Genomic DNA, 13,776 nt, shown 5'->3' with positions numbered 1-13,776 from the left:
GTATTTAAGCATCATTAATGATGGAGACATTTCTGTAACTCTCTTACTTTCTCCGTCTCTGTGTCAACAGCTCTGATGAGGGAGACTAGACGTCCGTCATAATCTGCTTTACACCATTTGAAGTATGCTCTGCTCAAGGATGCCTTGGGTATGAAACAGAAAGTCATGCACATCTTACCCGCCACATCTCATAAAAGTCCAGAAGGAGACTGCACTACCCAAGATGCAAAAACACTCACTTTCAAGGGCAAGGTCAATATTTTTACACATATCAATAGTCACAATGAAAAAAAGATACCTGACAAGTAATACATATGCTTATTTTATTGAAATATACGCCATGCAAAATATTTACAAAGGCAGCATACATACAAGAGCTTTCAAAATATCTTATATGTAAAATAGGACCTCTAGAAAGTGCAGAAAATGAAGACTGTGCTACTGGTGACTGTTTGGTGGAATATTGTGCAACTGGACATTCTGCATTTATTCAAGATCACCCATAAAATTGAAAAGAAAAAAAAAGTGAGCAATTTGAATAACATGTTTCAAGACCCAATGCATGAGAAGCTTGAATGTCTCATTTTCACATCACTGCAACACCATCCAAGAATGTCCTTCTGCACAGCTTTCCTCACAATCAGCCAAGAGGCGCACAATCTATCCAAAAATGAGGGCCAAGTGTCCTCACACAGTGTAACAGGTCATGCAGAGTTATTGCTACAAGAGCAAAGTTGTATGTTAAAGAAGACCCAAATGTCAGAAACTGGGAGAGGCAGAGGCAAATATACAGAAGCCATGCTGCAGCTAGGGTAGCAGCTGTGGTGCCAGTAAGTCACAGACCCTTTGATACCCAACAGGTCACCACTGCCCTGAAGCAGGTGCCTGACAGAGCCAACATGTAGTGAAGATATACAAGTGGGAATCTCTCAGATACTGAGCATGGAGAATTTTAAATGTACTTTTGCAATAATCTCCCTCATAGAGCTGACCTGAAAGTGGGTTCTACCTACGGTATGAGAGGCTGGTATGTCTTCAGGATCCCAAAACAAGACTTTCCAGTAGACACAGCAGGGTACAAGAGGTGGAGTGAAGAGGTGGAAGGTCCACTTTTCACTTGATACCTGTCATGATTCAGCTTGGAATATTAAAAATAAATAATACTTCTTTACCTTTTCAAAATATATGCTATCTTTGGTAATAAAATAAATATATTTCAATTTAGTGTAGTGTGCAGGTTCTTTCTTTTCTGATTGGCATGCAGCCTTTTGTCAGCATATACTCAACCCTCTGTCAGATTGAGGACAAGGCCTTTGACGAAAATAACACACCATCGAGGAGGAGAAGGCTGCTAAAGTCTGATGCAGATCTTATAATAATGAAACAACCCAGTAACTATTAAAATAATCTCTAGCAGCCACACAATAGTGCCACAAAGACTTTCAAGGGTAACTGTGCGTTCGGACATTTTCCACCACATAAAGTCCATTAATTCGCTGCTGTGGTATACTCCTGTAAATAGCTGGCACAAAGATTATTATAGTCAGGAAAGGTATGGCTACTAAAGCTACTATGACAAAGAACAGAAGATGTCACTTACGCTTTCATGGACCTTGTGTCTTCCAAATGAGTTTTCCGAATTTAAAGTGACATGTACTTTAAAAAAGGTAGAGCTAATAGCAGAGTTTCGATTGTCCTAGATTGCACCAGAAAATGAACAGACTGAAGCAATGCTTTCATTACCACATTAGCACTGATATATGATGGGAACGCACCAAATAGAAAAGGACCAGTTTTAGAAGCGCAGCTACTGTTTGGCAAAAAAAGGCCTCTTTGGTGTGAAGTTCATATTGTCTGCAGGTTTCTGTTTAACCTTGGTAGTAGCAGTTTCAGTTAAAAAGGACATCTGCTTTCCAGTGTCCACTGCTAGGAAGGACTGTATGGGATCCACTCGGGTAGCAAGGGCTATGTGGTGCAGGCAGGACTTGATTTTGCCAATCTGCAGATACAGCCTGGCCTGCATTATAATCGGGTCATGTCACTCATATTTTAAAATGCTGGTAGCATCCATTTGAGCTGAAATAAATGTCCAGTTTAATGAGTTAGTACTGGAAAGAAAAAAAAAAGACTATCAGTTTGAGTAGCTTAATTTCTGAAATGAGCTAACAAAGAATATTCTAGATATCTGGAAAGGAGGCATCACAGTCATCGAGAAGCAGGTGTTAATGGGAGAAAAAAAAATCACACATGGCTCGAGGCGACCGGATGGGCAGCTACATGTCAAAAAAGAGAAGCTAGCAAGAGCTCAGCGTGAGGGCCTGAACTTTAATTTGACATACGGATTTATTGCTATAAACATAAGGCATTTTTATTGATACAAATTGTTCTGTACTATATGTAAAAACTACATTGTCTTAGTGCACAAGTCTTTGGAAATACTAAGTGTTAACCGATCTCTTTATTCTAATAAGACTTTTTGAGTAAAAAAAAAAAAAAAAAAGCAGCAAAAAAAAAGGGGGATGAGAGCTATAAATTACAAGATAAGAGAGTGCAAGGTAGACACTATATGCAAATATTCCTGTGGATATTAAAGTATTAATGCTTTGATGTCATTGTCCACAATAATGTCTGTCCGTCTATAAAGCACATTTGAATTTGGGACAAAAGAGAGACAGCTGCAGCGAGAATGTGAGTGGGAGCCAGTGAAATGTACAGCCCTGCTAAGCACTGCATGTTGTAGTGGTGAGTAAACGTGTGAAATTTGAAATGCTAAACCTCGACAAAGAAATTTACACAATAAACAGCTAGGACAAAGTGCTAGGGTGAAAACTACTGCACTTATAGCCACGATTCTAAAGCTGTATAAAATGTAAATGCAAAATGAAACTTCAAACAAGTCAGTGGAAACCCAAACAACTGCTCTGCTGTACTTACGGACAAGCATTCTGAGAAGCAGCTTTCTGGACATTTAACAGAAGCGCGAGATAAAATTACATTAAAAAGAAAGAAAAATATAACTGTAATGTCATGAATAGTTCACTACAGATACTGCATATATGTTCATTTATGTGCACCACTACTAGTCATTTGATTTTGGAAAGTAGGTTGCCACATTCATGGCTGATGTCAAGGAAATTCTTCCGACTAATGCAGGAGTTGGATTGTTTTGAGCATGACATTCTGAATGACAGAATTCCAATGACCTTGATGTGTTTACGTGAGCTGGGGAAGAACCGTTGTTTGCTTCTGCCATGAAACCTTCTCAAACAAAGAGGCTACAGTATTTTATAAATAAATATCAAGCAGCTGCATCAGCCGCTCCATTTCGGGATCCGACTAACACTTTCTTTGGCACTGGAAGCCTTCTGTACCTTTCTTGGTCACAGTTTCAGTTACACAATATGTAGCCCTCTCTTCCAACCAGGCTAGGCTCTGATCACTGAATGGAAAAGTGGCCGGGCAAAGAAGGTCACTCAACTACTGCAGACATCAGAATCATGACAGCTATTCCACTGCACATCAGCAGCACCTGCTGTAGAGAACTCCTGTTGGGGAGAGACAACCAAATAATGGGGGGTTATCAATCACCACGGCCTCCAGTAACCTAATCCACACCAAAAAAACACACCATTGTCTGGGAATATCCATGCAAGCAGTGACACCACAAAAATGCACAAGATACCAATGTAAAATTTGCATTATCAAACAATTAGAGCTGCCGTAACCTCCAGCAGGTAAAACCTACTGTCCTCTTATTCATTTGCATTTAATATTTGACTAGCAAAACCCTCATCCTGGCAACAGTCTCACAGACTGAATGTGACATATCTCCATCCTGAACGTTTATTGCATGATTTCCCATCTGTAAAGCACACAGTGTGGCATTGGTTAACTGCCGATTCCGAGCCAATGCACCAAAGACTAAATAAACAGGAGATGTGCTAAATATTCACCTGACTGCTTCAACTCATGAGAGTCAGAGCCAGAAACCCTACGAATAGTGGAAAGCCACTGACCAGACACTCACCTGGGATTGGATTCCTCAAGTAGCTCAGGTACCACATTAACCAAAGCAATGTAAAGAAAGCCACCAGATGTAAAGGGAAGAATCCAAGCTGTGCTGTTCTCTGGGGGAAGAAAAAAACAAACATAACAATAAAACACCCTTACAAGAACAGACCATGCAGCAGAGTGTAGCCCCTACGTTTCATAAATGTTTTATTAATATCCATTACAATCTTCCTCTTATCCATTTGCTGATTTGACCTGTGCCCTTTAGAAAATACCTTTTATCCTCCCGTTTAATATGGAGAACAAAATGATTGTACACATTTTACCTGCTTGACTGGCTGTTTTGTCACCAATAACAAAAAGAAAAAACATTTTTATTCCCAAGTGTTTTATTCCCAGCTCTAAATCTCAAACTGCAACTTTCCTATACATAAAACTTAACATGAGAAGACATGTGGGACCTCAGTGTATTAATGGACTGGGCACGAAGTTCCATGACATGATATACAAACATCCTTCTGCATGAAAATCTGCAGAAAAGTAGGACTCCTATAATAAAACACCCCCTCTACCCAGTAACTAACAAATGTGCCTCCATACCTGCTCCTTTGGGAGACTGAGCACACAGAGCAAAGCAAGCTCCCAACAAGCCTCCAAAAGCTGTAGAAAGCTGCATCTTTGCAGCACTCCAACGATCAAATCCTGCCCTCAGAAGAATGGCAAAGTCTCCCACCTAAAAAAAAAAAAAAAAAAATCAGACTGTACAGCCAACACTAAAATGTATGCGTCAAAGCAGGGAAAAAACAACATTTGGTGTAATCATAAAATCACCAGACATGGATCACAATACTCACAAAGCAATTCTCTGAATATTTTAATGTTTTCTGTTCTCTGAAATGAACTGGTTCTCACACCAGGGTCATTTCTGTCTTGTAGTCAATTTGGCATTCCACATGGATTACAGTTAAGTTCTGGTTTAGTGTCCTATCTATTCTCTCTCTCTATATAATATCCTAAGCCTAAAAGTGCAACGATTTTATGTGATGTTTTTATGACACATTTTTTGTCACACTTTAAATCGAGCTTACTTTAAGTCCTACATATACAGTATATGTTTGGTATCATTCTTTTCAGAATTTATCAAACTTTAATGTGATGTTGTTAGATTTTAAGATTCTTATTCCGTTTTTAAGTTATAAACTAAAATATCAAGAAAGTCATGGCTTTTAATATCAAGAAAGTCATGTTTTTGATTTTTGATCGAGTAAACTTTCTTTCACAAGAGAAAACTATTAAAAAAATTACCTATTCATAACAGCAATGTTTGTATTTAGGTGATTTAGTTAGCTGAAGGTCAAGGGGTCAGGGAGGCTTGCTTCCCTGGTGTACATATAATAGTCTACAAGCACAATGAAATTCTTACTTGTATGTGTCCTCAGAATAGCTGCCAATAATACAATTCCAAGAAAGATGCACACAGACGCACATAAAGGTATACATAGCATGCAAGTTATGTGTATATATATATATATATATTTTTTTTTTAAAGGAATTTGGTTTTATACACATAATATATATTTATATTAAATGTATTTATTTGTTTTATGTACATACATAAAACACACACACACATTTTTATATATATACTAGGCTGACCCGCCTTTTAAGGCGACCGACTTTTAAGTTGACCACTTCTTAAGACAATTCAATATGTAGATCAATTTGGTATTTTATACAAACTCATTAATTTGTTATATTGCATTTGAGCGGTATTACTTTAATATTCGTAGTTTCTGTTATTTTTGTGATGAAATTTAAACTTTTTTTCTATATTGAGGTCGCCCTTTTGAACCCCCCGATATTTACTACGCGGTGAGGCATTTGTACTCCATCAACATGAATTATTTCTAGAGACATAATTTTGTCTATTTTTCCAGCGCATCGCGCACAAAAGCAAGGGAACGATGGGAGCACCAGAACTCTGCTCACATCATGTCGCTTCGTACCTCAAGCTGCAAGTAGTAAGTCTGTGATAAGCGGAATACTGCTACGCTTTCCACTCACGGGACGGAAGGACAATCCCGACCGCTTTTATATAGAAGGATATATATATACACACACATACACACACACACATATATATACGATATATATACAATAAGATATACAATCTGGATCTGCATAATTAGATCTGGACCACCCTGTGTGTGTGCGTATGTATGTATATATAAATATCTCTCTCTCTCTCTCTCTCTCTCTCTCTCTCTCTCTCTCTCTCTCTCTCTCTCTCTCTCTCTCTCTCTCTCTCTCTCTCTCTCTCTCTCTCTCTCTCTCTCTCTCTCTATATATATATATATAAACAGACAAATTAGATTCACTAATACTCTCGTCAGTACTTGTATTAGTCCGATATTACCACCTACGTAAAACTCCATTACATGGCTATTTTTGAGCACTAAAAACAAATTGGCCTTGAAGGTCAGTCAGCTACAACTGGTTGCAAAACATATAAAGTAGAAACTGTAAGATAGCTTAAATTAAAGAAGTAAGTGACCAGAGTCTACTTCACATATGAAAAACGGTGAAATTTTATAGTCGTGGAACAGCTTAAGACAGAACAAAACAATCCCCATACCGGTGAGTGGTCACATACCGGTGAGTTTTCTTTATGTGTATTGTCTTTGTGCTGGGTTGATCGGAGTACAAAGTTTATTTTCAGCAGAGCTGTGACATACTAATTTGAAGTTGCTGCATATCTGAACTTATTTCACACACCACTTTAGTATTTGAAATAAAATTAAAATTAAATTAAAAAGTTCCAAATCTCTCTAATCAGCTTTATGTAATTGTAGTTGACACTGTCATTTGCTAAAGGTACACTTAGTGCAGCAAAATGAATACTAATATTTTGAATACAGAAAAACGACATGTGGAGATGCCACTAATGACTGAGCAGGCACTACATTGTGAAGCCAATTAACAAAAAAAAGTAATTTAATATAAAAATAAATGTAGAGCAATTAATTTAATTGCAATGTGCCAATTTCTGCTAGCTTTAATTTTGCACATACCACCCAATGGTGTTTCAAATCCTTTACTTCTCTACCAGTTGCACTTCAGATAGACCATGACTGGTCCTTGCCTACTTTAGCAGGACAGATTCTGTCAGAACTGTGTACAAGTGAGGTCAACAAAGAGCTTTTTAGTGCAGCTTCATGAGTTATAGCTAAGAGCAGAAACAGTTTGAACTGTGACAGAGCTGAATTGTTATTGCATTTTAGCAAAGACAGCAGCCAAATTACATGCACTTCAGAACAGGTCATCCACCTAAAGCTAAGCATGTTTGGGCCCGGCCAATACTTGGATGGGAGACCATCTAGGAAAAGCTTGGGTTGCTGCTGGCCGAGGAGTTGGTGAGGCCTGCAGGGGGCACTTACACTGTGATTTGAATGTGGATCTCAGTGCAGTGACGGGGACACTGTGCTGGTAAAAATGGTCCCATCCTTCAGATGAGGCATAAAACCAAGTACCTGGTCATAAAAGATCCCCAGGCATCCTTAGTAAAGAGTAGGGTGTATCCAGATGTCCAGGCTAAATTGCCCACCACAGCCTAGTCATGCTGGCCCCCTTTACCACCTAACAGCCATAGGTTTAATTCATTTTGGCATATGAAATAAAATGATATTGTTCTCATATATTTGACTTTGAAAATGCAGTATTCTTTTCTTTCTAAAAGAAGGTTATGTTCAGTATTCGGTATCAGTTTACTGCATTCATTAATTATTTCACATCAGCGGTGAAAATGGTACCAGTGCTCCCATAATATGAAGTGCTTGTTATGTTACAATATTTGTTAATAGGATTGGCTATTCAGTACCTTTACAATCTGTGGATAGAAACAGTCTCAGGATCTACTCGTGTGAGTGCCAGTGCATCCTTTTCTGAAAAAAAAGGTGTGAGAAAAACGGCTGTGCAGGATGGCGAACTTCTTCAATTATACTATTTGCCTTTCTAAAGCAAAGTGTGTTGTAGGTTCTGAATAGAAAGTAGTCAGTGCTGGTAATACCCTGTGTCACCTTCACCACCCTCTGCAGCTTTGATGATGATGATGACGATCTTGAGCTGAACAGGTGCCATACCAGGATATGATGCAGCCAGTGAAAATAGTCTCTTACTGTCCACATTTGTGGCAACAGATACAGAAATGCAAACTTTCCTCAGATGTCTGAGCAACTAGAGGCACTGGTGATGTACTACACTGCAGATGACTCACGCAGAAGGAAAATAAAGAAATACACTTACCTCATGGGGTATTTCATGAAGGAGAATTGCAAATGTTGTCAGAAAGCCAACCTGAAAAAACAACAAGATTATTCTTATGAGAGTACTGTGTATGACACAGAATTTATGGTCACATTATTTAACTTCAAGTGCCTGCTTTCAGAAAATGATTAAACCACTGGGTCTTGTCAGGAACCCCCCATCCCCATTACCATTGTAACAATGCTTTAAGAGCAGAACTGTTCTCTCCATTATCCTGTAATAATCACCTTACATGGTTGAAGCATGCCACAGTGGAGTTTAACATAATAAGTAGTAGTAAGGGACTACTAAATTGTATGGGATGCTTTTGAATAGTTATGTTACAAAAGACTGGGGAGGGAAGCACTAGAAAAAACACTGGATTTCAAAAACAAAAATGGTCACTCAGATCGTTAGTTTCACAGATATATACTGTAGATAGACAGATAGATACATATTATAATGAGGCAGTAAAAGCTTTCCTGCTTTGGTGTTTATGCCTGTGTTTTCGTTATTTTTTTCCCCAAAGATCAGATAATTATATTATTTATCACATAATGGTCAAATCATATTTGAGAACAAAATGACTGGCATAAAGAAGCAATATAAACAAAATCCAAAATAAGCAAAATTTCTGTGGAGCTAGATTTCAATTAATTATTTTAAGTGAGGTGTTTGACCCAACTAAATTTGCTTTCAAAATGTGATTATGCAGTGCTAAAAATGCAGTGATTGATTCAAAAGTTTATATTTGCTGTGATTTACAGGAATGCGTTAGGGCTGAACAAGACATGAAATTTGCTTAAAATTAAAATGCGCTGAAACATATTTTGCAATGAATCTACACACCCTTCTTTACAATTTCCAAGTGGAAAAATATTCCTGTTATAGCAATACCAAATTAGTCCAGATATAACTAATCACTTTCAAAAAATCACACACCACATTAATTGCCGACCTGTGGCAAATTGAGGTGATTTACATAATTTGAGGATAATTTCTGCAGTTCCTGTAGGTTCCATCTGCTGGGTATCATAAGTCAACGCAGTAATAAAGTTACAGCATTAAACATTGAGGGGGAGGGATGTGCAAAGGCATGGGTTAGAGGTATATAAATATATAAAATATTATTTCAAGTACAGTTAAGAGAATTATTCATTAGTAAAAGATAAATGGCACCAGACTCTATCTAGATTAAGATGTCCTTTGGAATTGACAGCCTGATTGATCAGAGAAGCTACTGGAAAACACCCAATGAACTTAAAGTTATAAATGGTTGTCTTTTATGTTAGCAAAGTATTTCCAGTTAGACCTGGGAACTCAACCTACCACTCTAAAGTTTTTCTTGAAAACTTTCATTGGTATTTAAAAATATTTATTATATTTTATATACATTTTTATTTGTTGCATGCTGTTTTCACATTCCAGAGTTTCAATATTATCTTATGTAAGGGTTTCCCAAACTCCATCCTGTGGACCCCACTGTGGCTGCAGGTTTTTTAGATTCCTAATCAGTGACAACACTTGATAACACTGATCTCATTTAATTAGCTGGGATTATTTTTCTTTTATCTACATTCAGAAAAGCACAACAGCATGATTTTTACATTTATAAGACATTTAGAAATATTTCTGCTTTTGCTATAGATTTAAATGCTTAACTTTCTTTTGTTGATTTCATTATCTTTTGCCATTTCTCTGTGCAGTTTTTCCCCTTTGTTGTATCTTATTAATGACAATTAAAAAAAAGCAGAGCAGACACGCTAGCAAACACCACCAAATAATTAAAGGCTGCAACTACTTTAGCATCAGACCCACTAATTAGTAAATAATGGATTAATTAAACAATTAGAACACCTGGAAAAGTAGAATGAAAATCAAGATGAAAATATTGTTAAAAAGAAAAAAATACATTATTCTCATATAATTGCTTGGTACATTTTAATTTAATATATATGTATATATATTTTTTAACCAAACTTAGTTTTCTAATTTCTATATTGCTCCCAAAACACAGAACTTGGGAAATAACAGTTCACTTAATTAGCCCAGGAGTCCAATTAAAAACAGAAGCTGCTTGGAACAAAAACCTGCAGCCACAGTGTGCCCCCCGGACCGAGGTTAGGAAACACTGCCTTATGTTATTCTCGTATATAATTTAAAACTGTATTAGAATTATGTATGTGTAATTGCCAGACAGCACACTGGGATTTTAAGTGGAAATGAACTGAATTGAAAGGAATTCCAACTAAACTAAATCAAAAGTTAACTAAATGAACTAAAACTGAACATTTTTTAGTGCACATTTACTATACAATTCCTACTGCAAAGTAAGATTGTTGTGGCAGCTAATGTCATGGACAAGGTTTTGATTAATTCGGGAAGTAGCACTTTTTCCACACAAAAGGGAAAATTAAAAAACAAAGAAGTTCTTCAAACTATAAAAATGCAAGAAATCATACAGAATTCACCTTTAGATTGCAACAACCAGAAACACAAAGAAGACGGAGGACCAATGTGAAAATGTCTGTGATATAACTTCAAGACTTCTGTTCATCACCACAGCTCAATACACTCATGGGGCTTGAACAACTGTGTGCAAAAGCCTGCTACCATCCTATTCACATATTATCTGCTACAATTGCCACTTATCAAATTTGATCCAAGTCAATTATTTCTAATATGTATTTTTCTGATAAAGAGTGGAGTAGTGTTGATCAGTGAAATTTGCCAAAACGTTTCTCGCAGCAAATACATGGTGTTGACTAGTGACTTTGTTTGCAAATTTGCAGTGCAGCTGGCTTAAACAAACATTTTTTCACCAGTGCCCCATGATGCTTTGTCAGGTCAGAATGACATCAAAGAGCTGTAGCAGCCATGTGCAGAACTTTCATGCATGGGTATTATAAGCGTACTCCATGTCACATTTACATTGTTGCACGATAAGCTTCATGCATACATGACGTCACTAGTTCTGTAAGATGTCACAACCTGCATGCATTTAAAAAAAATAAATCTAGCAGTATTTTCATTTTAGGGGAACATCAGCTGACCATATTGAGAATATTATGAAAATACTTGGTTGCTCTACATAGATTCATTGTATTTTGTATCATCACTGCTGGATTAGCATGTTATGCTCTTCACAATGTAGCACAGATCAGGCACAGGCCTCCAAATACATAATGCAGATTCCTCGTATCACAGGCTCTCTGGGTGTGCCAGTACGGGTTGGTATGCACAAATATACATACTGTGAGAAGTGGCCAGCAGTTTATCCTGGCCAGCACCCCCAGGCCGCTAGATGGAGTACTCCCTGCAGCATGGAGGTGCCCCAGATTCCCGCAGGGCATAGTGGGAAATTGAGTTCTACTTCAAAGCCCCACTGGGTGCCATGGGTGCCATTGGGTGATGCTGCAGGCAAGCACAGGAATTTCTATTTTCCTATAGCCTGGAAGTACTCCCTAGTCATGGGGAAGGAAGAACTGAAGTACTTCCGGGCTGAAGAAAAAGAAGAGTTTTCATCTGACCCGAAAGTGCTATGGAATCACATGGACTGAAGGACAGAAGCACTTCCGGGTCAAGGACTATTTAAAGGAATGTGGGAAACCCAGCAGACTGAGCCGGAGTTGGGAGGAAGTGCGACAGAGCTGCTGGGTGGAGAGGAGGATTTATTGTGTATTGTGGAGGTGGAGGTGCTTTGTGCACATTATTGAAGAAATTAATATTATTTATTGTACTTTTACCTGGTGTCTGGACGTGTTGTCTGCGGGTTACACGGGGCAACAGCAACCCCTAGTGTCACAATACATTGTCTGCTGGTGCTCCAAAATTCAAACAGAGAAGTGCTGGTAGAGAATAGCGCGAACTGATCTGCAAGTGCTGCCAGAAATGTACCAGATCCATATAAGGAAAATTAGCCACTCTACACAGTACCAAGTCAAGCCAATAAATTCTTACAAAAATAAACACTAACGATTGAATTTAGTTTTGATAGATTTTGCATTTCAAATCCCAGATTTTGAAAACACGAGACCCTGTGAAATAATAACAATATATTTATTACTATTTACAAGGCTTTTCTATTTTTTTGATGGAAGAAAAAAGCGCAAAACATCTCCACAAATACTGAAGATAAAAAAAAATTATAATCTACTCAGAAGTAGTTCAGTTCCTCCTTCCACACCAACTTCAATGCATTTTGCTGAACCCAACAAAGTTTCTAAACATTTCTGTGATTTCGCTGAACTCATAGTGAAGTGAACAGGGTTTGCTCATCACTAGTGCGGAGAGGGGCATACAGAAAATGGGCGGTGTAAACACTTTGGAGGGTATTAGTTACCAGACTCACCTTTCTGCTTACAAGAAAGCTTCCTGCAACAGCCAGGCCATGTGTGAAGTTATCGATGCAATTGGCCAGAAGGTTCAAGTAGCCACTTGTCTGTGGAGTCACAATGAGGACATCATTTAAAGATCAGAAAGGAATACCATAACCAGAGGCAGTAAAATGAAATGGCAAGGTAATGCATGCTGCACCAAGAAAATTACCAATGCGTTTGGTAGCATTTTACCTACTTGGCTCCGAGACACTGAGAGAGCAGAAGGCAATATAACTGAAGGCATCATCATTAATGTGTGGCATGCACATTGGTGTAACTATCAGCACATCTACAGCAGATTCAGGTATAAGCAACTCACCTTTATTTTAATTGCCGGTTGCTGAAGGTTCATGTTTTTTACTTTTACAGTGGAGCTGTCACAGACTCCATTGTACCGAACAGCAGTCCTTGGGTACATTCCATTACCAAGCTTGTTCTCATGAACCAAAGAACTCTAAAATAAAAGAAAAATTATGATCTTTCACATTAAAATACTTTAAAAATGAAATAATACATTTGTTCTTTTTGAAGAAAAAAATATTCTTTTTTTGCTTTCACTTTACAAAAGATCAGATGATCAGAAAGAGAACCACATAAAATCTACATTTTTGCTAAATATCAGTTCATGTATTTAATTTAGATGCTATTAATCTGAATGTGAATTAGTGAAGTCCTCAAAATTAGTGAAGTCCTTTGACAACTTTTTTTTCTCCAGATATTACTTGGGATCTTGACATGTGCCTCTATAATTTAAGTTATAACTAGGGTTAGTGAGACTAGTTTCACATCATGACATCCAGCTGGATACTCCCCAAACCATAAGCATGTACCAGTTGTGATTAAAATGTTTTGCAAATGCTAGTAATAAGGCTAAGTTGTTATGCACACATTTTTGTGGATGTGGAAGAAAAACCACACATAGTAACAAGGTAAGCAGACATCTACATAGATAATCACATGGTGCAAAATTAATGATCTGGATCTACAAACAACTGTGTCACCAAGCCTTTCCACAGAATACACCAAAAACCCAATAACAGTGAAAATATGAAAGCAAAAGCTACAGGAATGTAATTAATCTTGA

General features: G+C 37.6%; 1 protein-coding gene across 2 annotated transcripts in view; it reads right to left on the bottom strand.

The window, feature by feature from the left end:
• Positions 1-306: 306 nt before the first annotated feature.
• Positions 307-13,776, bottom strand: part of slc39a13 (solute carrier family 39 member 13) — a 49,190-nt gene continuing 35,720 nt past the window's right edge. For both annotated transcript variants that reach the window (XM_039754178.1, XM_039754182.1), the window contains exons 5-10: positions 13,012-13,146; positions 12,665-12,754; positions 8,314-8,364; positions 4,612-4,744; positions 4,028-4,127; positions 307-3,545 (exon numbers count right to left, since the gene is read on the bottom strand). In XM_039754178.1, coding sequence (XP_039610112.1) covers positions 3,470-3,545; positions 4,028-4,127; positions 4,612-4,744; positions 8,314-8,364; positions 12,665-12,754; positions 13,012-13,146 — 585 coding nt within the window. In that variant the 3' untranslated portion in view covers positions 307-3,469. The remainder of the gene's footprint in view (positions 3,546-4,027; positions 4,128-4,611; positions 4,745-8,313; positions 8,365-12,664; positions 12,755-13,011; positions 13,147-13,776) is intronic.

The sequence above is a fragment of the Polypterus senegalus genome, chromosome 1, assembly GCF_016835505.1.
Source record: "Polypterus senegalus isolate Bchr_013 chromosome 1, ASM1683550v1, whole genome shotgun sequence".
Taxonomy (NCBI): domain Eukaryota; kingdom Metazoa; phylum Chordata; class Cladistia; order Polypteriformes; family Polypteridae; genus Polypterus; species Polypterus senegalus.
The sequence above is the reverse complement of the archived record's forward strand: the minus strand, read 5'-3'. Positions and strand labels throughout refer to the sequence as shown.